Source organism: Lutra lutra, chromosome 1, assembly GCF_902655055.1.
Source record: "Lutra lutra chromosome 1, mLutLut1.2, whole genome shotgun sequence".
In the NCBI taxonomy this organism is placed as follows: Eukaryota; Metazoa; Chordata; class Mammalia; order Carnivora; family Mustelidae; genus Lutra; species Lutra lutra.
The window spans coordinates 76370652-76395194 of record NC_062278.1 but is presented as its reverse complement, the minus strand read 5'-3'; the positions used below and the strand labels follow the sequence as shown (position 1 = coordinate 76395194).

Genomic DNA, 24543 nt, shown 5'->3' with positions numbered 1-24543 from the left:
CCAACTTTTGTATCAACATGGATGGGACTGGGGGAGATTATGCTGAGTGAAATACGTCAAGCAGAGAAAGTCAATTATCATATGGTTTCACTTACTTGTGGAGTGTAAGGAATAACATGGAGGACATTGGGAGATGGAGAGAAGTGAGTTGGAGGAAATTGGAGGGGGAGACAAACCAGGAGAGACTGTGGACCTGAGAGACAAACTGAGGGTTTTGGAGAGGGGGGTGGGGAGGTGGGGTGAGCCTGGTGGTGGGTATTAAGGAAGGCATGTATTGCATGGAGCACTGGGTGTGCTGCACAATGAATTCTGGAACACTGAAAAAAAAAATAAAATAAAATTCAAGTTTTCTTAAAAAAAAAGAAAAAGAAAGAAAGGGATAAAATTTAAAAAAAATTTAAAAAAAAAGGAACTTTTTGTACTTAGGGACATGGACACAGGGAAAATATCATGTGAAGACGAAGGCAGAGATTGGGTGATGCTTCCACCAGCCAAGAAACACCGAGATTACCAGCAAACGGCCAGAAGCTGGGGGAGAGGCATGGAACAGATTCTCCTTTACAGCCCTCAGAAGGAACCCACCCTGCCCAGGCAGGGTCCCATGTTGGACTTCGGGCCTTCAGAGCTGTGAGAAATAAATTTCTGTCTTCCAAGCCACCCACTTTCTGGCACCATGTTACCGCAGCCCTAGGAAACTAAGACCCTCGGGGTTCAGTTTTCTCCTCTCTGCCCCTCATCCTGCTTCAGAGTTTTCCTGCTTTTGTTCCCTTTGTCTCTTCTCTGGTTCTCTACATCCTTGTGGGCACAGGCCTTAAAAAAGCAAAAGCCTTCACTGCCATGTAAGTGAGGATTTAGGAGGGATGAGACTAGCTGTGTCTGTATGCCATTTCTCCTGAAAGTCTGGATTTAAAAATTTTTTAAATTTAAAAAATAAATTTAAAATTTAAAAAATTTTAAAAATTCTTCCTAACCGGGGCACCTGGGTGGTTCAGTGGGTTAAAGCCTCTGCCTTCGGCTCGGGTCATGATCTCAGGGTCCTGGGATCGAGCCCCACATCGGGCTGTCTGCTCCGCGGGAAGCCTGCTTCTCCCCTCTCTCTCTGTGCCTGCCTCTCTGACTACTTGCGATCTCTCTCTCTGTCAAATAAATAAAATCTTAAAAAAAAAAAAAATTCTTCCTAACCCCTCCAGTTTGGGATTAAAAAAAATTCTTACTTGAGATCATAAGCCCTTCTCCCCCCACCCCAAGTATTTCCTCAGAGAAACAAGATGCCCTTGTTGAGAAAACAAATTAAAATGTCTCCCAAGGGGCTCAGTGCTGGTTGGCAGTAGAAAAGCAAATCATTTTTAGTGGAGACACGTCTTCACTAACATCTTTATTTTGTTTAAAATAGATGAAGGAAGGCAAAGCTCCAGATGCATGGGGGTGGAGGGGAAGTGGAAGAGAGTGGAATCTTCCTATTTCTGCCTAGAGAAGATGCTATATCACCCAGGAAGGAGGTTTGGACCTGTAAATCTGATAAACTTTGGCTGCGGTGTCTGTTTAGACAGCAGTTACACAAAGCTGGGAGTCAGGAAGAAAAGCAAGAATGTGATGAGGCATATATTTATAAACTATTTGATGGAGGCATGATTCCAGGTTGAATAAGAAATAAATGAAGGGGTTCAGATTCCATCTTGGGAATTTCAGCAATCACAGCAATAAGGATTTCCCAGGATGGAATGAACTGAAGTTCTTATTTTATATTTTATTATTTTATTTTTTTAAAGCTTTATTTATTTATTTGAGAGAGAGAGAGAGAGAGAGAGAGCATGAGCAGGGGGAGGGGTAGAGGGAGAGAATCTTCAAGCAGACACCCCGTTGAGTGAGACCCTCGAGATCATGACCTGAGCCGAAACTAAGAGTCAGATGCTTAACCAACCAGGGCACCCCTTATTTTACACTTTAAAAATGAAAATTCATGGGGCACCTGGGTGGCTCAGTGGGTTAAAGCCTCTGCCTTCAGCTCAGGTCATGATCCCAGGGTCCTGGGATCGAGTCCCGCATCGGGCTCTCTGCTCAGCAGGGAGCCTGCTTCCTCCTCTCTCTCTGCCTGCCTCTCTGCCTACTTACCATCTCTGTCTGTCAAATAAATAAATAAAATCTTTAAAAAAAACTGAAAATTCATGAAGGATTAAAGACAATTTTATTTCTTGTTCCCATTTCCCATGCAGCCAACTTTTTTCTTTTGCCAATTTTGTCTAAATTAATACCATTATCTTTGATGCCAACTTCTGAATAATAGTAATACAGAACAGTCACATTTATTGAACATTAGTATGTGAAAACATTTCAGTTATCTACTGCTGAGTAGCAAGCCACCTCAAATACAGAGTTTCAAACAACATGAGTTATTATTTCTCATGATTTGACTATTGGATGGGTAGTCATTCTGCTGGGCCCGCCGGGAATTTCCCACGTGGTTGCCTTCAGCAGGCTGACTGGCGGGGTCTAGGCTCAGTGAGGCTCTTGACCAGGGTGTCTCAGGTCTCTGTGTGGCCAAGTTGGGCTTTGTCTTAGCATGGCAGCCCAAGGAGAATCATTCTAATAGCAAAAAAGTAGAAACTGCCAGTTGTCTTATGGCCTGGACTTAGAAGTCCCAGAATATCATTTTCACGACCGTCTGTCCATCTGAAGCAAGGCACACTGAAAATTTTGGTTGATTGTAGTACTTGCTGAAGGTCCTCTCAATCATGGACTCTCAGTAGGTTCACTACAAATTTGTGTGTCAATTTCGTATTATTCTTAATAGGGGGAAAAACATTTTGAGTCCAGTAATTATGGAGAATTTTTTAAAAAGTGTGTCAGCCAAATTAATAGTTTTCACAGCAATAACTAAACATGCCACTGATGTCCCACCAGTTAAAAAAAATGCCTTCATGCAAATGTTAGAAACTAGAAACATAGAGTCCCCAGGTGAGCTCCAATTCAAGGGGAGGGGAAATAGACCGCACGACTTGGGGTGAGGAGTGGCTGGTGTGTACACAAACCGGAGGGATTATTTGGAAGCCTTCCACATAGACACGTACTGCGCTCACTGCTTCATATGTGTTACACTGATTAGTCCTCACAATAACCCTATCAGATAATTATTCTTATTGCCACTCAGTAGTAACAGACTCAACACTGCTTGTCTCAAATTGTTTAATACCCAACCCAAGCCAGGGCTTCCCTCAGACCAAATATCCTTTTGCTAATTTGAACATGATCAGAACTCCAGCTTTGGTTAGAGAGCTATGGGTCTGAATCTGACTCTGTTACTTACTTGCAGAATTTCTTAGCTTTTAGTCAAGAGCACCTCATTTGTGAACTGGGAATCATAGAGTCTTGCTTAAAGGATTCTGGCAATATAACATATAAACCAAATATATCATTGAAGGAACTGGATATTAGGAAAGAAGGGCAGTGGTTTCAAAAATGATCACTAAGGAATCAAGAATACTTTTATGTGTCTTTCACTAGCATTTCTGTTAATGAATCATATCTATTGCTTATAAAAAGGACAAATAAAAATTGAGAGTGGTTTAGAAAGCATGTCTCAGGTATCTATTGCTTTGTATGAAGCTACTCCAAATTTCCATGGCCTAAAACAATAGATTATTCTTCCTCACAAATCTGTGGATTTATGGGATAAGGATTCCTTAAGGATTTATTGTTGCAGTAGTCTTTGGAAAATACAATCTGTCACAAAGTGCTGTCTAGATTCCTCATTATTAATATCCCAAAGTGGCCTTTTTTATGAGCTCTATCCTTGTTGTCTTACCTTAGCTATTTTGGCAGATTCCACTGCCTATAATATCTTTGACTAGGAAAGCCTTCTGAGAACCATGGGGTGTCCTCCTGTGTTCCCATATCACACTGACCAATTTATTTCAGATGCCTACAGAGATTCATGGAGAAGTGTGGTTGACTGACTTCTTTCTACTTAAAAAATCTGTTCCCAACCCCCTGTGTGTCCGTGGGAAAATCTCTTAGCCTTCTTGAACATCAGCTTGTTTCTCTGGAAAGCTGGGAAGGGAAGGCTGGACTAGATGATCTCTAAAGGAGTTTTCTATAGCCAACATTCTATGATTTTTTAAAAAAAAAATCATTAGGCAGTACCAGGTCATATATGGAAATGTTGAATCACTCTATTGTACACCTGAAACTAATATGACACTGTATGTTAACTACACTGGAATTTAAATAAAGACTTAAAAAATCACTAAGCACTACAAGATATTTCACAATCTAATTTTTGTAGGATCCTCAAAGGTTAGGAAAATATATACTGGCAATAATACCTTACCACAAGAACATACACACGGTATAAATTGGGACCTTGGATTTGTCTGGTGCCTGAACAACTTTGGAATTTGTTACTTTAATTAAATAGAAAATATCAGAATAATATATATGAGGAAATAAGATGACTTATAATGGTCTCCTTCTAATGCTAAAGTCTCAGTTTCATGTAAGTCTGACTGACATCAGAGACTATTTTAAAGAATTTTTAAGAATACTAAATTATAATCAGTTTTACAGAGCAACAGCACAAGAATCATATAGTATTGTCCCTTCTGTGCTGCAAGACATTTTGTAGATGGGAAATAAGGAGTTAGAGAGAGACATTTCGTCAGGAACATTAGGTCTGGGTACGTTTAGGAGAGAATTGTCAAAATAATGATGAGCTTAGAAATGACAGTAAGTGAGTGGTTGAAGCAACTGGGATGCTGGCTTGGAGAATTTAGGGAACAATACTGTCATGAAAGATTAAAGGGATGTCATCTGTTGGGAAAGACATTTTGAGCAGCTTCGCCTGATAGAACTAGGTAGAACTTACTAAGTTCAGTGTAAAGTCTTGAGGTCAACAGAAGACATTTTCCAATCATCACAGCCCATATTCAGGGCTGTTGCTCCTGAAACAGTGAAGTTTCCATTACTCGAAAGGCTTAAACAGAAACCAGATCGGTTTCAGGCAAACTACCGAAGTACACGGTGGGCATGGGTCTGGATGACTCCGGGAGGATTTTCAACTTCAGAGTTCTGTACTTTTTTCTTTCAAGGACATTCTAAGGTTCCTGATAGTGCTAAGATTCCATCAAGCAGCACATGGGAAAAATACTTCTAACAAAGGATCATGCCAGTATCTCAGAAAAGCATTAAGATTCCTGTGGCTGAGTGTTCAAAGTCCAGGAATGAATGGTGCACAAAAGAGGAAGGATGAGTAATTCATCAGCTTACGAAAAAATGTTCAGTGACACTGGTAATAAAAGAAATGCAAATTTAAATATCCACAAGACATCATTCTTCATTTATTAAATTGGTGAAGGTAAGAATAAGAACACTATTTTTTTAAAATATACTCTTGATGAAGGTATAGTGAAGAGTCTCAAAATGACTGGTTTATTTTTTATTTTCTTAAAAGACTTTATTTATTTATTCGAGAGAGAGTGAATGTGCACATGCACGTGAGTGTATGAGTGTGGGGGAGGGGCAGAGGGAGAGAGAGAGGGAGAAGCTGACTCCCCCCTGAGCAGGGAGCCTGATGTGGGGCTCTTGATTCCAGGGCCCTGAGATCATGACCTGAGCCAAAGGCAGACACTTAACCAACTGAGCCACCCAGGTGCCCCGAATATATAATTTGTTTAAACTTTCCGGGATGCAGATTAACAATGTGTATCCAAAGCTTTCAAAATCTTGAAGCCACTCTATATGAATACTTGGTCATATTAAAGAATTATTACTATTATTAGATGTAATTATGGTGTTACAGTTAAGGTAAAAAACAGAAAGCCTTTTTATATTTTAGAATACATGTTGAGGGGTTTACAGATGAGATGATGTCTAGAATTTGTTTCAAAATTATCCACAGGATAGTGGATATATTTGCATAGGAGTGTAATGAAAAACGAGAAACTGGTTATATAGTAGTCATTGTTGAAGCTGGGAAATGGTGACAGGGGGATTCGTTTTGCTATTTTCTCCATTCTTTATGTGTGTAAAAATTTCCATAATAAAAAGCAAAAACAACAATAAAAAACCGTTTCACATCTTCTGACCTAAATAATTATCCATTTAGGAATATATCCTGATGAAGTAATCTGAATGGCATAGAAAGTTTTAAGCATGAAAGTGATTTCTAAATACTCCCAGTTTCCCTATTCTGTGAATGCCCCTCACCGCTGTACTCTGGCGGCATCCCATCACTGTCAGGATTAATACCAAGAATTTGAACCCACCTGCAGGGTTTTTTTTTTTGTTTTTTTTTTTAAAGATTTTATTTATTCATTTGACAGAGAGATCACAAGCAGGCAGAGAGGCAGGCAGAGAGAGAGGAGGAAGCAGGCTCCCCGCTGAGCAGAGAGCCCGATGCGGGGCTCGATCCCAAGACTCTGAGATCATGACCTGAGCCGAAGGCAGCGGCTTAACCCACTGAGCCACCCAGGCGCCCCAACCACCTGCAGGGTTTTGGATCATCTGCCTCTGCTTAACTCAGCTTGCCAGGGGCCCCAAACACTTGGGGAACCACTACTTTGGGCTTCGCTCAAGAAATACCCTCTCCTGCCCATCACCCTCCTTTAGGTCAACTCCTACTCCTACCTCAGAACCCAGGTCAGTGCTGCTTGTTCGGGGAGGTATTGCTGCCCTCCCCAGACGCGGTTAGACTCTGTCATGTGCTCTCATGGCACAATGTATTCCTCTTTCGTAGCCCTTCTTTCAATTCAAATGAAGTAGCTGATTAGGTAATTACACACTAGCTGGTTAATGACCTCCCACCCCCATCAGTGACCTCCACCCTCTTCCTGTGTCTTCTAGAACTCCCCAATATAGCAGGAAATCAATAATTATGGATTGAGTCCATTAACGCATTAAAGTAATAGAAATCTAATTCAGCCAACCAAACTGTGATTAACTTTAACTCCTTGGTTTTCTTTCTTTCTTTTTTCTTTTTTCTTTCTTTCTTTCTTTCTTTCTTTCTTTCTTTCTTTCTTTCTTTCTTTCTTTTTTCTAAGTTTCTTATTTACTTTTTAAAAATTTATTTAATTTTTAAAAAAGATTTTATTTATTTATTTGACAGAGAGAGATCACAAGTAGTTAGACAGGTAGGCAGATAAAGTGAGAGGGAAGCAGGCTCCCTGCCGAGCAGAGAGCCCGATGCGGAACTCGATCCCAAGACCCTGAGATCATGACCTGAGCCCAAGGAAGAGGCTTAAGCCACTGAGCCACCCAGGCGCCCCTCTATCTTTTTTTAAAAGAAGATTTTATTTATTTATTTGACAGAGACATAGCAAGAGAGCACAAGCAGGGGGAGTGGAGAGGGATAAACAGGCTCCCTGCTGAATAGAGAGCCCGATGCGGAGCTCCATCCCAGGACTCTGAGTTTGTGATTTGAGTTGAAGCAGAGGCTTAACCCACTGAGCCACTCAGATACCCCTCCTTGGTTGTATTTCTGAGTGTTAAAAGGGAATGGCAGATTTTTAACTTTCCAAAGGCAATAGTAGGATGAGAAGCTTAATTTAGGAAAGGTGCCTCCTGCTCATTTCTAGACTTCTGATGGTAAAAATATTTTAGAATCAGTGGGGGCCTCTTTTGTCTTATGAGAAAAGCACATCTCAAATGTCCCCACACAGAAATCACCTTTATTTGATGGGACCACTTTGCATAGTGGTGCTGGCAGAGTAGAGAAGAACTTCAAAATGCTAGTACTTTGTCAGGTAATATGTGCTGGGGAGAGATGAAATGATTAGGAGTGAAAAAGAGGGAACTTCAAATTGCACAGTGTGAGTCTGGTTTTTATCTCATTAGCTCAGCAATATATGTCCTAGGGGCAGCTGCATTCTCTTAGGGCTTCTGGTCTAAGATAATGTGGTCAACAAATTTTGCTCAAGGAGAGATGTTCCTGTTAATTAGGTAATGAGTGGGATTTTGCCATGCTCTATATTAAATTAATTTAATCTCCAGAACTGAAGAGTCTACTTCCTGGCTAGCTCACTTTCACAATCTAGACAATGGAAATAGGAGGCAATAGAAAACATATCATTTCTAAATTCTGCTGCAATTCCTGGTGGTTCACCTAGGCATTCTGGCTCATTTTTTTGAATCTAGGCCAGAATGGCCCTGAATCTGGGTTTGTCTGATTGTGCTTCACAATTAGATTCAGATGAAACAGTCCTTGGTAGAAATTCTATACAGATGCTGGCAGGAGACACACGATGTCATTTAGGTCTCTACCCCCATCTCCCACGCCACTCCACACGCAAGCTTTAAAAATAGACCACACCAAGCAACTCTGTAAGGCTAAGCCTTTGGGAATTCAAATGGACAGCTTTTTATTCCTTTATATCCTGACTGGGCCAGATGCACAAAGATTTTGTTCATTTCTGAATAAACCAAGATCTGGACTCATCACTGGCTTAGCTTTTTCAGTTAAACACCATAAACCTTGGCTAAAGACCCTGGATGTGCTCAGCATAAAGGCTCCAAAGCACTTTAAAAACCTTCCCTGAGCAGGCAGTCAATACTTTGTTTGGAAGAATTGCCCAAAGTTTGCACAAAGGGAAATGTTAGACAAAGAAAAAAGATACATGGACAAATGGACATTCTCAACATAGAGTAGTTTTCTTGTTTGAGGAATGTTATTTTCATTCATTCATACAAATAATTATTGAGCCAAGCACTGTTCTAAGTACTGGGTTCTAGCTATGAACCGAAGCAACAAACCATCCTTCTCCTTCTACTCTAACAAAAATTTTGCCTTTTTTAAAAAAAGTAAATGTGTGTGACAGATTAAAGACGTTTCTTTTTGAAAATCAATCATTATTTCTGTGCTTAGAGAGATAAATAAGTACATAGGGAAAAAAGCTCCTGGAAAGATATGCTCTGGCATTCTGATGTTGGTGCTGTTAACTTTTCCCATGAAAAGGGAAAAAAAGTTTTCAGTGTTCATACTTGCCTGAATGGCGTTTTTCTGTGTTTTTCCTGTGCTACCATATTTCTGTGTGGCCATGAGCTTGTATAGTTTTGTTATCTGGAAAACAATAAAGTTATGTCCCCCAGTGAGGTCTCCAAAGCCCAGGTGTGCTGACCTGAGGCTGAGTGGTGCAGATTAATGGAAAACCCTCGTATTCACAGGGGGCTTCGGGGACAAGGGCTATCTTTGAAGCAAGTGCTTTCTCTGGAGGCCCTGAAGAAGTGGAGAGAAAAGGAAGGGTGCAGAGAGAGACAAACACTCTCAGGCTCTAGTTTAGGTGAATACCACAAAGATGCCACTTAAATTTTCATTTCAATTTGTCAATGAGCTTGTTTTATCTTTGTTGAACAACTGAAAGTATGAAGATACCCTAGTTTAGCTATGTATTTACTCACTTTGTGAGAAAATTCTAGTATGGAGTAGGGAGAGAAGGTATAACCACATTACTCCCTAGGGCTCAGTTCCATTGACCCTCCCAGAAACCTCATGAGACAGAGTCAGGAGACTCATGGAGAACTGATAAGGGCCTGAGCTGAGTACGTCCAGAGAAATGTCAAGAATGTGTCCTCATCAGATCCAAAGGGGAGCCAGCATGAAGAGAGGAGAGTCAGTATGGAGACCATTGATTTGAACTGTTAGCTTACCTTAGAGGTATCTCAGTCAAGAAGGTCCCTGAGCACCTGCATTGAGCCGGACCCCAAGCTGAGTGCTAGGTTTTATGGTGCTGATGTGTGCTTTGCCTTCATGGAACTTACGTTCCTGGAAAGGGGGCAGACGATGTGTGGGTATGACACAAATAAGCAATTGTGAATGTTTAAATGTGGGAGTCAAGCGAGGGACAAGGAAGTACTGAGCACTATCAAAGAGGCCTCCGAAACAAGACCATCAAGGCGAGATGAGAGTTTCATTAAAGGGTAAAGATGAGCCCCATTTGTATGTGAACCACCAGGAACTGCACTACAGTTGAGGGATGACTTCTGTTTCTGCAGGAAGATCTTGATGGTACCTCCTAGTTCCATTTTCTAGATTCTGAAAATATACGCCTGGCCAGGACGTTCTCTCTTGGTAAAAAGTTGAGAAAGGAGAGAATAAATTTTGTTTTTAACTCCTATTAGTACTGTTTCAATTCATTGAGAGAATCCAAATCAAGCTCACGAATCAAAATCTGGTTGTTCCTTTCAGTGTTTTAAACAACCACAGCGTGCCGCGAGACACCTAACGCTGGGTTTCTATGTGGGACAAGCGCTCTTCCACCCATCAGCAGTTGCTATGGGGATCCGTTCCAGATGGTTCTTCTCCACCTCGTGCACAGGTGAAAGCAACTGTGCTGTTTTGTTTTCACTTCTTCATATACCCACCTACATCTGAGTTCCTTGGTATCTTTGAATATTTGGGCGTTCATCATGCAAACACTATTTTATTTGATCACAGAAATACCTTTCTGTTTCTGTTGTTAAGTGGAAAGCTAATCACTTTATCCAGGTCCTTTATCAGAAAAACTGTCACTAGGCTGGTGACCAGAAAATAATTACTGCTTTCTGGTTCTCTTTGTAGCATTTTATCACTGTTCCATAAAGGGATTCAAGTTTAGTCTACAAGAATAGAAATCAGGAGGACTCATGGTTGTGAGGATTTGCTAAAGAGGCTGGAAAAGCCGAATCACAGCATAATATCCCACGAGGAGATACTTTCTGCAGTAACACTGCATCCGATAATCCCAGGAACTGGAGCCGTTTACGGGGTGCTTGCCGTGTGTCAGGCCTGGGACTGAACACTTTGCATACCTCCTTTCAGTGAACTCCCATGAAAATCCTGTAAGACTGAGCATTCCCATTTCACAGAGTAAGAAACTGCAAGTCAGAGAGGAGTCATGACCCATGGGTACACTGCCAGCTAATAGCCAGGAAACATGGACTTTCTGACTCCAAAGCCCGAAGCCACTCTTTTTTTTTTTTTTTTTTAGATTTTATTTATTTGACAGAGAGAAAGAGAGAAAACACAAGCAGAGGAAGGGGCAGAGGGAGAGAGAGAAGCAGGCTCCTCACTGAGCAGGGACCCCAATGCAGGGCTCAATCCCAGGACACTGGGATCATGACCTGAGCTGAAGGCAGACACTTAACCAACTGAGCCACCCAGGCGCCCCCAAAGCCACTCTTAATCATTACAAAATATTGCTTTTCTTCCCATTTTAATTCATGAAAGAATTAGATATTTCATAGAAAAGCCACACAGCTCATCTGCTGCTCACTTCTCAACCCTTGGCATTCCGTAAAGAAACCCACTTTCTATTGGCATTTGTGAAATGCCATACAATGATGACAGTAGAAAGTATTCAGCTCAAGTGAGAAATAAGGAAAAGAATACCTGGAGTAAATACCAGAATGTGAAATGATGATGATGATGATGGCTGCTGGCATTTAAAACATGTAGTCAACAAAGAAGAACACATAAAAATATTTACAAATATTATCATTCATCACTTTTCAATATCTGTGACATGCAGGTATAATATCATAATAAACATAGAGGTTTGGCCATTCCCAGAAGAAAAAAATTTTAATTAAAAACATATGCTCAAGAGGACAAGTAAATATTAATTTGTTTAATATTTTAAAATTTATTTCAAGTTAATAAAAGCAGATTGCCATAACAAACAAAGGAAAAAAGGACATGAATATTTCAGAGTGGAAATATATATGACTAATAAACTCATAAAAATGGCTAACCTTGAAGATAACCAAAGAAATGCAAATTAAAAGAAATAATGCCACACCCTATTTTCCCTATCAGATTGGCAACGATGAAAAAATTGCTAACACCACAGCTTGTAAGAGTATGGCGAAATGGGACTGATATATTCCTGGTGGGAAAGGAACTGATATAATTCTTCTAAAAAGTAATCTGAAGATATGTTTCAGGAGCCCCCAAATGTAGCAACTAAGGGATTATTAGGTACTAACATATTATTTAAAACAATATTTAAGGACATAATTAAACACTATAATATTAAGTGAAAAAGTTCACGTTACAAAAAGATCAGTTTTATACTGAAAACACTTTACATAAATATGTGGAAACCAGACCGGAAGTAGAAGCTGAAAAGGGGAGAGGGATTACCCACAAGTCATGGAGTGACAAAGAGATACTATTGTGCCCTGGAGCTTGGCTTCCTCTCTGTCCCAGGCCCATTTTCTCAGCCTAAATACATTTGAGACATCTTGATCCAACAAGGATCTTCCCAGGCTCCCTTCCCTGGGTCTGGAGCCCTGACCTGAAAAACTCTTGCAAGACCCTCTACCCATGACTCTATGTCCTTTCTGCTCTTGAATCCCAAATACTTTTTTCTTCTTAAATTATTTTCCAGTGCGTCTGGGTGACTCAGTCGGTTAAGTGTCTGCCTTCGGCTCAGTTCATGATCCCAGGGTCCTGGGATCGAGTTTGACATCAGGGTCCTTGTTCTGCATGGAGCCTGCTTCTCCCTCTGCCTGCCACTCCCCCTCTTTTTCTCTCTCTCATGAATAAATAAATACAATCTTAAAACAAAAGTATAGTCAATACATGCAACAATCTTTTTTTAAAAAACTTTTTTGAAAGACTGCATATTCTTTTCAGTTTCCGTGGTCTGTCTGCCCCTGGGAGAGGAGGACCACAGTTTTTCTCCTTTACACACCCATCATGGGCTCTGTGAGGCAGACCTGCTCTCCACAACTTGCTCCTTCTGGAGCCCTGCTCCTCTCAGTTAAGATGAGGCTTTATAAAGTGCATTCTGCAGCCTGAGAAAGATGAAATGAAGGCAGGAGATGAAAGTTACCTATAATCCTGCTACTCAGAGATGAGCACAGTTAACATTTTGTGCAGATCTTTCTAGATTTATTTTGTCAGAGCCGAGCCTCTTGGAAAGTTGGTCTTCCCTCACTGTCTTCCTTTTCTCCTTTCTTTGTCCTCAGTCTGCAGAGACACGGCTGGAGCCTCTCCCCGACCTTCCTGGGCCAGGTCAAAAATTACTCCCCTTTGCCACATTCAGTGGATAATTTGTCTACGGGAGCTCTCTGAGGTATTTAAATTTACTTCTCAGGCAACTCAACTTGCTTAGTTTATAAAACTCTCATCTCTCCTGGTTCTCTTTGAACCTCTCTGACTCTCAAGACCTCTTCATCCATTGTCCATCTCTTAAAACAGGAACACAGCTCCATCTTTGACCATCTCCTCTCTCTGCAGGCCCTCCTTGAGCAGTCTAAAACCAATTTTCATTTCAAATCATTGTTTCAGGGTTTAATACATACAGCAGGCACTAGAGCAAAGAACAAAGACTTTGGAATAAGGTGTGCCTGGGTTTAAAACCCAGATCTGCCCTTTATTACCTGTGTAAATAATAGCAAATGGTTTAATGTCTCTATAACTCAGTGTACTCATTTATAAAATGAGTATGATGATAGTTAATTCTCTCATTAGGATGTTGTGTGGGTTAAATGGTCCACATAAAGAGCTGGTATAGAGTAAGTACTCGATAGATTTAGTCACAATTATTGTATTGTTCCAAAGGCATTTTAAACTCAACATCACCTAAAACTGAATTCAGTGAATTACATTCCTCCTATCCAACCCTCCAAGCCAGACTTAGAGGTCCTTTTCCAACAGTGAGAATAACATATCCAGGTTTCCCGGGTCCCACCCCAGACTCACTGCATCAGAATCTCAGGGAAGGGGCTGGGAATTTTGTATGTCTGTCAGTCTCCTCATTTCATTCTCAGCAGAGAAGCAGGGGAAATTTCTTTATATTCCCCCCTTTCCTTCCACATCTCATACCAATATTACCTACAGGTGACTTCTTTCCATCCCTGCCACTACTGTCTTAATTCAGGCCTGAATTCATTTCCAGCCTGAAACTGGTCTAGTCTTAACTGGAACCCCAGTAGGGGAGCGATGGGGTGTCATGGGGAGTGGTCATCAGACAGGCTGTCTCTCATTCTCATGAGAGGTTCAGCACAATCCCCCTCTTCAGGAACAAGCACCGCTCTGAACCTTAGCTCTCAGGCCCGGTGGGTATCCTGACCTTACTGTTCCCACTCTCCCTTTCTGAGCTTGGCCCCAGACTCCACAGACTCCACAGCTTGGCCCCAACTCCACAGCTCACTTCACAGGAGTCCTATGAATCAGGATGGATGTGTTACTGTCAAGCCATCTGTCTTCTAGGTACATGACTGACCTCAGGTTCTGCTCTCACACGTGGCTGCCCACCTGTTCGGACAACCGTACTAAGTGAGTAAGAGTGGGGTGGTCCATTGAAACCCCCTTGATTTGTCCTGTCATCTGTATCTGAGCCCCATTTCCAGCTCAGGACTAGGCTTTATAACTCTTGTTTCAAGAAATTTGGGCAAAGATATCCACCTTTTAGGACCGAAAAACCCAAGGAAATAAGGTCCTGTCAGGTCAGTGGTTCTCAAATTTTGGTGTGCAATAGGATCTCCTGGAGGGCTTGTTAAAACACAGTTAACCTGGGTTTTAAAAGTGGGGAGTGAAGAATATACATACGTATCTGTAGTCCCATATATATCTGGAAACACAACAAAAATCTGTTATTGTCGGTTACCACCAGGGAAGGGTCAGAAATGGCAGGAGCAGGACTCAGGCTTCTCATCATATACCCTCTTGTATTTTTTTTTCTTAAGATTTTATTTTTAAGTAATCTCTATACCCAGTATGGGGCTTAAATTTACAACCCTGAGATTAAGAGTCACATGCTCTACTGACCGAAACAGCCAGGCGCCCAAGCCCTCTTGTATTTTTAAGTGTGTATCATGTGACTATATTACTTCAAAAATATAAAATTTAATTTTAGGTATATAAATATGATTACATTTATTTTATACAACCATATAATATATAATAAAAATATATATTCATTAGTATAACTTGTATATACATAATTGAATGGCGTGGATCTTTAGGGACACTGACTCTAGCCAATTTTGTCACTTGATTTAGTCATATACATTTTTGTTTTTCTTTCCCAGACACAAAGTCTGTAACTTTAGCGAACAGTGGATTATACAAGTATCTGCTGAACTTGTGTAAAGGGTGGGCAGAGCCACTAAAAGGGAAGAATTCCCAGGATTTTTTACCATGAATTTAAAATAATGAATGTCTAATACAAGCTTCTTGCAGTATTTGACTGGGTCATTTTAAAATCTGCTTGGTGTTGAGATTCAAACTGTGATCGATAAGAATTAGGCATTTCTCCTTATGCAGAGTGAAGTCAGCAGGTGCTTGTCTGCTAGCTAAATGCTGATACCCCTTTACTGAAACCCATTAACATGCTTAACATGCTTCTCCAATAGGGAAATATTTGGGGATGGTTCCATCAACCCAAGGTGACCTTCTCTTCCCCTACAAGCAGCAGCGTGCTGGAGCTGCCTCGTACAGACTCACAAGAGCTGATTGTGAAGCTTGCAAAAGTTAAAAGCTACTGGTATAAAAACTCAGTAATTGGAGTGTGCCTCTACCTGGAACACACAGCTTTCCTTTGCTCCCTCAGTTTCCAGCTTCCCTGACCTCCTAGGTCTGGTTCGGAGGCTCTTCTTATGGGCATCATGCGTCTCCCTCACAGCATCACCATTGTCAGGTCAAGGGAGAGGAAACTGTTTATGTCCTTTTCACAGTTGAATCCCAAGCCCTTAGCAAATGCTTCGGGAATGAGCTGGTGAATGAATAACCTCTGAGGCAATGAGGGGGAAAAGCCAACTGAGCGTATGAGGGCCAGGAGGACCTCCGCCTACATTCTCTTCATTGGTTTGCACACAACTTTATGAGACAGGAATTCTTATTCCTATGTTATAAGATCAGGGGGTTAAATGATGTTAGAACCCAATACTGGCAGAGCCAGAAAATTCTCTCCACAATATCCTTCTGACCCTCCACAATATCAGTCTTTCCCCAATGCAAAGGTATTGGCTGACATAGCATGGCTAGTCACAGGTGTCTTTATCATCTGATTCCTTCTTCAAAAATCACATGAAGAAGAAGATGGTGTCACTGTTTGCAGATAAAGAAATGAGGACCACCAGAGGTGAACTGACCTGTTAGAAAGTGCGATAAATTTTCAAAAATGAAAAATCCTTATGAGCTGGTGTAGATTGAGAAAACATTATGGTGGTCTGGAGTTAATATTTGGAGGAAGGGTAGTAATCAGGTGGAACTAAAGTCATCAGGAGCAGAACCTCCAGTCAAGGAAAGAGAAGTAGGGCATGAGGGAGGACAGACTGTGAGGAGGCCAGATGACAACAGTGAGAGTTCACGATGAAGAATTAGGAGGACACAAAAGTGCGGAAGGCCATGTTATGGAAAGCATAGAAAAAGAGTGTCTCCAAAGTCATATTTTAAAGCAAGTTGGAGTCATTTTGTAGGAATGACGGGATGAAGGGTGTATTTGACCTCTCCTTTCCTTTAAACATAGGATTTATATGTGATTTATCTGACCTTCTGGAACATTTAACTTTAGCTAATTTTTGTTTTCCTTCATAGGGATCATGACTCATCTATCCGAGTTTCCACTTTTGAGAGACAGAAACCGTGAGAAATGCAAAGTGCTATGAACCTTTGAACTCTGCTATTTCAGGGTGGAGCGGGACGTACCCTTCCACTCTGTGGAAGAAGACTTTCTGACTTCTTGTCGTTGAGAAAACACTGGAGTCATACGTGACTTGTGAAGCAAGACCTTCTGAAGAATCAAATGGCTTATGAGGGAAATTTTGTTTCCCTCATTCTCCTTAATCACTTCCAAACTCAGCTCAGAAACTTTCAGCAAGGATCAGCAATGCACTCCCACGATTACTGTTTTTTTTTTTTTTTCTTATATTTGGCCTTTTTCAAAAACCTTTTTTTGTTGATACTTTCAAAGCAGAGTTTTGTGGGATTCCTGCCTGCTTTTCATTGGCATACTTTCTCTCATTCTCCTTACTTGCATGGGAGATCTGACACAGGGAGGCAGATCTGCCTACCATCTGCTCTTTAATTAATGAGGGACCTGGGGTGCGTGATCTACATCTACTGTAGGTTGAGAGTCAGCCCTGCAGAGACAGAAGTTGACCAGTATTCCTCAAGCTCCTCTTGTGAAAGAGCCATGCATCATGGGAAAGTTTAACAGGGGGGATGTTTTAAATGCAGAAGACCTGAGAGCAAGTAGGAGCTGAGCCTTTGTGCTCCTGAGGCCTAACGTCCATTGAGGGGCTCCCACAGGCTTGGTCACCCAGAAATTTCAGTCCCTGTGCCTGACACTCATTCCTGCAAGGAGACACTGCCCTGATTATGGTGACTATATAACTTATCATACAGACCGGGACATTTTTAAGAATAGAAGAGAAAAGCAAAAAAGAAGAAAAGAGATTGCTAAAAATAATTAAAGCTCTACACAGTCTCAAATTTTTTTTTGAATTACAGATTCAAAAAAATCTTGAATTTTTTTGAAAATTCAAAACAATTTTGTAAGTAGTTTACTTAAGTAATTTACTTTATAAGTATAAAGTAGTTCTATTCAAAAGTGTTTTAACAAATATAGATTCTGCAGAAATACATACATTTTCTGTTTCATTCTATTATGGTACAGAATACACACTTAGGCAATTAAAAATAATAGGTCCATCCAACATTTCTTCATATAAGTCAAAATAGTCCAAGGTACAGTCATGGAATTTTAAAATTAAACTTTGTAAAACATTCAAGTTCTCATTGTTTATTTTGTTCAGTTGCTCCCCACTTAATTTCAAGATCTTCTTGTTTGCCAGCTTCTTTGTTTACAAGCTCAATAGTTGCAATTTGCTAGAACATAAAAGCTGAAGTTTTGGAGTGCTCCACTCATTGAACACATTGATTAAAGCCTTTCAGGGGCCCCCGAGTGGCTCAGTCGGTTAACCGGTTAACTGTCTGGTTGTGGCTCAGGTCACAATCTCAGGATTCTGGGATTGAGCCCTCAGTAAGGGCTCCCTGCTCCCTGGGGACTCTGTTTCTCCCTCTCCCACTCCCCCTACTTGTGTGCTCACACGCTCTCTCTCTCTCTCTCTGTGAAATAAATAAACAAACAAACAAATCTTTAAAGAGTTTCAACTGATTTTGAGAAAAATACAATCAAACCAAAATCTAAAGGATATATTTACAAAAAGTATTCAATACCATTACAGGGCACATGCGCTCAGTTTGTTGAGTTAGAAATTTGTGCTTGAAAGACTCCAGGGTTCTAGAATCTAATTAATGTTAGACAGCAAAAAGTAAATTCACATACTGCCATACTCAAGTATTTCCTTGCTTCAACATCAGTGTCTCTGTGTATTATGTAGTTCAGTTATTTTGTCTGTGTCTTCGTAAAAATATTTGTAAATGTTGACAACACAGCTTCTGTTACAACTGCTAGAATATCGCAGCTTGTTTGAATGCATTTACAAATCATGTGCCTGTCAATCAATTCCAGTACATTTCTGCTCTGCGATTTCAATTTAGTAAGTGCATTGGTTTTGGCACTTACCACCAAAATTTGTAAACATATTGTGCCTACAAAAACAAATAATTTAATCCTAAATTGAACTCTGAACTGAATTTCAGATGTTTCACTTCCAACAAAACAAAATGCTAGAAGTTCTACTTTGATTCCAGGAAATATTGTATGAAAACCTTCAACTACTAGAGTTCACTGGATTTTTATGTCAGTCACCTGATGACATTGATATAAAATTGGCATCATTTAGTAGTTTGGCAAGTTCTTCGTTTTGTTTTAAAGATTTTATTGATTGATTGATTGATTGATTTGAGAGAGAGCAAGAGTGAGAGAGCACAACCAGGGGGTTCTGGGGGGAAGAGGAGCAGCAGAGTGAGAGGGAGAAGCAGACTCCCCACCGAGCACGGAGCCCAATGTGGGGCTTGATTCCAGGACCCCCGGATCATGACCTGAGTCAAAGGCAGCCGCTTAACCAGCTGAGCCACCCAGTTGCCCCAGTTTGTCAAGTTCTTTGTATACTAATGGAGCGGAACCCTTTTCAGCTCTCACTTTACAAGCATATGTACATGAAGAAACTTGAAATTAAAGAAGTGCCAAATTAAAATAGAAAGAGGATTTGATCCAAATCAAAAGACATGTTTCCAAAGGGGTTGTGCAAATAAACCTTCTCAAGTTGCACCTGTTCGACTGTTGTATTCAATTCCCATCTTCTTAAATGAACTATTAACTTGTGAAGTAGAATCTGATGACTTTTCAGAGGATTTATATCTCCTTACTTTCGAGTGGCCAGTGCTACCACTGTTGTCCATAATTGATGGTAGATGTTCATGTTTTGTGCAAGTTTCACTTTCTTAACTAACTTTCTCGTGAAGTGGAAATTTTGTGCTTCTGTTTCCATTCAACTCATTTCCTTGAGGTCATTGCTATTGAAAGGATTTACTCAAAAATTAAAAAAACAAAAGCATTGCCGAACAATAAAACAAACAGTTGTGGACTTAAACCATCCCGTAAAAGGTAAAGGCACCATGGCGTTCACAGGACACAGAGTTCTAGACAGGGCCGCTTACGTTCTATTTCCTGCATGTGATCTGTCCATACCTAATCCAAAGTTAGACATGTTTTCCATTAATCTGGTGACTTGGTGACTTGGAGACTTTGTACATCTACATAGAATGTCACAAGCTGATACACCAAGTGGCTGGCAGGCTCGGCAACACAGGATATTTCTCTTGCCATCACCTGACCCCAGAAGGAGTTATTTGTCCCCAGCAGCTTACGATGCTATACTTCATTTTATCCGTGAGAGCCCTGCATGGAGGCTGGGAAGAGGAAGCATCAGCTACATTGCTTCTGGAAAGTTGGGAAAAGGGAATTGGGTTATTGGTGGTTTCTTTCAGATTTTACCATATGTTTAAGTGAAAATTCAACATCGCCCAAGCAACCCATATGCTATTCAATGAGACTATGGCAGAAGCTGGAAATACAAAGTGGCCGTCTGCCCAACCCATTCCGGCTCATCTCAACACTGCTACTAATAAAAACACTTCATGAAAAAAAGAAGTATTTGAGACAAATGCTATACCAAGGGAATGCTGAGAATGTAGGTGAAAACTGGAACTCTCCTGAGCGAACTGGGACGTGCAATCTCCCTAGAATGACCAATGGTTTCTAGTTGGATTTGGCTACATGATGTTGTCATCTTTCTGAGTCATCATTAGATAAACCCTCCTCTGTCTTTATTCTTAAAGTAAAACAATTCGTTGACTTTTTTTTTTAAAGATTTTATTTATTTATTTGAGAGAGAGACAGAGAGAGCATGAGCGAGGAGAAGGTCAGAGAGAGAAGCGGACTCCCCGCAGAGCCGGGAGCCCGATGCGGGACTCGATCCCGGGACTCCAGGATCATGACCTGAGCCGAAGGCAGTCGTCCAACCAACTGAGCCACCCAGGCGTCCCTTTTTTTTTTTTTTTTTTTTTAAGATTTTATTTATTTATTTGAGAGAGAGATAGAGAGAGCATGAGCGAGGAGAAGGTCAGAGAGAGAAATTTCGTTGACTTTTGAGTTTATTTCACTTCTGGAACAGGACCTTTAGTAAAGCATTATTGTTTTATTTTTTAAATTTTTTTCTTAAATTTCATTTATTAATTTGACAGAGAGTACAAGCAAAGGGAGCAGCAGGGAGAGGGAAAAGCAGGCTTCCCGCTGAGCAGGGAGCCCTAAGTGGGGCTCGATCCCAGGACCCTGGGATCTTGACTTGAGCCGAACACAGACACTTAACTGACTGAGCCACCTGGGCGCCCCAGTATTATTACTTTATTACTATGCTTGGCCTCACACTCTGAAAAAAATTTCTGGTTTCTACTTGGCGCATAAGGTCTCATGTAAGACCCTCCACCCCTGGTCCCTCAGCCTCATCTTTTTCTCTTCCTGCATCACCATGCTCTGCCATGCTTGACTTCTTTCAGTTCCTCAGAAATGCCAAGTCTTTTCTGTCCTCAGAGCTCCGGGAGGCTGCTCCCTCTGCTCATATGCCCTTCCTCCCACAGTCCCCAGCTTGGATCCATGTCTTCCTGTGCATGATCTCGGCTTAAGCATCACCTTTCTGGAACATTCCTTCCTGGCTGCCTACCTAGAGGAGGTCAACCTTGGTTTTTCTCAATCTCAGCCCATTTCTGTCTTCTTCATAGCACTTGTTGCTTTTTGTTGCAGTTGGTTTCTTTTGGCTCATTTATTTTATTAATAGCTCCTACCATGAGACTGTAAGACTGTTCATCTTTGTATCCTCAGAGCTGAAAAGGCTGTCTGGCACCAAGCTCTGAGTAAAGATTTGTTGAATGAATGAATAACATATGTTAGTGAATAATGAATTAATAAATAGCATATGTTAATATTGCATTTAAGGTGCAAAATACGTATCAAAAGATTTACAAACAGTTGGGTCAAATGTAGTATATATGAAAATGTCCATCACAATATCAAGTTTCTAAAAATGTTTAATTTTCAGTGATTTCTATTATACATTTAAGAAGCTAGCCCCAAGGGCACCACTCTGCTCATGGGAGAGCAGCACCTCCTCACCCTCCAAGTCTGCAAAAAGAAGGGCTGGGTTTGCTATGCTCAAGTCCCACTTGCTGAGACGTGCCCAGGACCTTAGCCTCCCTCCAAGCGCTCAGGGTTTAGACACTACAGGAAAGTGGGAACTTAAGTCTATAAACTTCCTTTCACCTTTATACCTTCATAAACCTGACCTTGTATGGAACTGTGGTTCTCAAACAGGTGGTTTTGTTAAATGCAAGCATTTGTCATGTTTTCATAAGCCACAAACCACTGATGAATTTATTTGCATTATTTGATAAACATGCTCCATTCCTCCCAGGATTTCTGCTCTGCAAATGTTCTGGTTTCTGGAAAAATTGACTCTAACTCTATTACGACTTCTGTAAAATAAGATGAACATCTCCTTATCTTTTGTTTTAAAAAGATACCCCCTTCAGTTTAGTTGTAAAGTATGCTAATTCTCTTAGTTCCAATTCATGTCAGAATCATGAGTAAGTCATTTGCAAAATAGTTTTAAGGCACTGAGTTGTTTTCCAGCTACTCACTCCTTCTGCAAAAGGCTTCTTTACAAATAAAAGATTCCATGTACGATTCTGGCTAAAGGAGGTGCCCGGGTTGTTAGAAAGTAGTAGAACTGTGTTACTCTATGAATAAGGTGTGTAACCAGAGGATAAAAAACTAGTACCTCAAGTCACACACAAAAAATCAGTTGCATGATTATAGTACATGTGCTTTCAGCTCTCAGCAACAACTTTGCGTGCTTCAGTGCTTAACATTTGAGGGAGGAATTGGATAGTTTATAGGGTATCCATGCTCTGGAGTACAAAATAGCATTAAACATCATATTGTAGAAAAATATTTAATGACACCAAAAACCAGCATATTAAGAGAACAGACCAGAGGATACAAACATATGTACAATATGATGCCGTTTTCCCCCATTAATTAATTAACTAATTAATTAATTAACTTTTTACCATACTATAAAAACATTTAATAACATCTTATAAGAAACTTACAAATGACTGATGATTGATAATTCTTTTAAGTAAACAGACTACAATAACATTATAGTCATTGGCTAAGTTCCATCAGTTTTTTTTAATTCTCTTTGATTTTTTTCTCCTGGTCTCCTGTTATCCTTTCTGCAGGTCGCTTCTTCAACCCCTTCATTTTCCTGGTTTGTAGTTTGCTCAGGTGTTGCTTCTGCGTATGAATCCTTCCATAAGTTGTACCAAAAGTATCATGGGAGACATTTTTCTTCTTCTTTGGCTTGAGGGCTTTTGGCATTTTCATAGATAATTTATAAAGAGCATCTGATGCCAGATGTTTCCTCCTCAGAACCAGATCCAATGAGGGTCCCATCTCTTCCAATTCAATCCTTGGTGTTCTGCAACCAGATTTCTTCAACAGCAACTTACAGCTCCGAAAATACATCTTCCCATTCAGTGCAGTGAAGTGCAGAACATACTCTAAACCAGCCAGGCAGATATCTGGTACTGCGGGGCCTCTGAAGAAATCAATAAGAAGACTTTTTAGCCTTCTGTAGTCTTCTGTTACATCAAAATCATCACCAGCAAATATTAACATGGGTTTTGTTCCCTCGGGACATTTACTATTCTTAATATCTTTTAGAGAGACAAATTTCTCGATACCTAATTCAATCATATCCAGCACATGGTGGTCATACATACGACCTATTGCTAGATTATTTGGCCGCTTCTTATTATGGGAGCCAAACATAAATACAGAGCAATCTGAATTCTTTGAAAAGAATTCCAATGACATCTGATCCTCAAATGGTCTTGTAATGTTTTTCTTTTTATAGAGAACGCCATACGATTTTTTTCAGGGCATACACATCTTTAAGTACTTGTGTCACCGGAATTTGCATTTCCCCCTTTAATCAGCATAGCATTTTTAATATTTTCACTGAGTTTTGGTTCTCTCTTCTTAAGGAATCTCTTGGCTCTTTTCATTTTGGGCTTTACAACTCGATCCAAAGCGTCCATGGCTACTGCAACGTGAACCTGAGGAACGCACGTGCCAATTAATTAATTAATTTATTTGACAGACAGAGATCACAGGTGGGCAGAGAGGCAGGCAGGGAGAGAGGGGGAAGCAGGCTCCCTGCTGAGCAGAGAGCTCAATCCCAGGACCCTGGGATCATTACCTGAGCCAAAGGCAGAGACTTAACCCACTGAGCCACCCAGACGCCCCTTTTCCCCTTAATTTAAAAAGGCAAAAAAATATTCATGCGGAGAAAAAAGACTGGATGGTAATATTAATATGCCAAAATATTAACCCAGAATGTTAGTGATGATTTTCTTTGAGTGGTGGGAATAAGAATGATTTTCCCTCCCCCCGCTTCCTTTCTCCTTCCCTTCCTTCCATCTTTCCTTCTTTTCTCATTAAGATTACTTGTTCACTTTGCATGAACAAATACACACATATATTCGCACATGTATATACTTCCTCTTCTTTTTTATATAAACTCTATCATAATAAATAATTTTGTACCTTTAATAACAACTTATCATGAAAATTTCCCTTTAATATCATTACATAGAGTATCTTCCTTAACTCTTTGCCGTTGCCCAATGTTTCATTGTCTGAATGTACTATCACTGATGTAACTTCTCTCCTAGCGATGGGTATTTAGGTTACTTCCAATCTTTGCTACCACTAATGTTTTTGTGATGAGCATACCTCAAAATACATTTGATCATCCGTGATTTTTTAAAAATTTTATTTATTTATTTGATACAGACAGAGAGAGAGAGAGCACAAGCAGGGGGAGCAGCAGGCAGAGGGAGAGGGGGAAGCAAATTCCTCGCTGAGCAGGGACCCTGATGCTGCACTGGATCCTAGGACCCTGGGATCATGACCTGAGCTGAAGGCAGATGCTTCACCAATGAGCCACTCAGGTGCCCCTCATCCACGTTTTTTTAACATTTGCCAATCTGTAAGGAAACAAGTGATCCTGTAGTTTTAACTAATTTATTTTTTC

The 24543-nt window shown here is 40.5% G+C and overlaps 1 protein-coding gene across 1 annotated transcript; it reads right to left on the bottom strand.

The window, feature by feature from the left end:
* Positions 1–22511: 22511 nt before the first annotated feature.
* LOC125079329 (ribosome production factor 2 homolog) lies at positions 22512–23573 on the bottom strand. The gene is given in 3 exon segments (XM_047692893.1): positions 22512–23381; positions 23383–23416; positions 23418–23573. Coding segments are annotated over 3 exon segments (909 nt in total). The 5' UTR covers positions 23546–23573; the 3' UTR covers positions 22512–22634.
* Between the last annotated feature and the right edge of the window lie 970 nt (positions 23574–24543).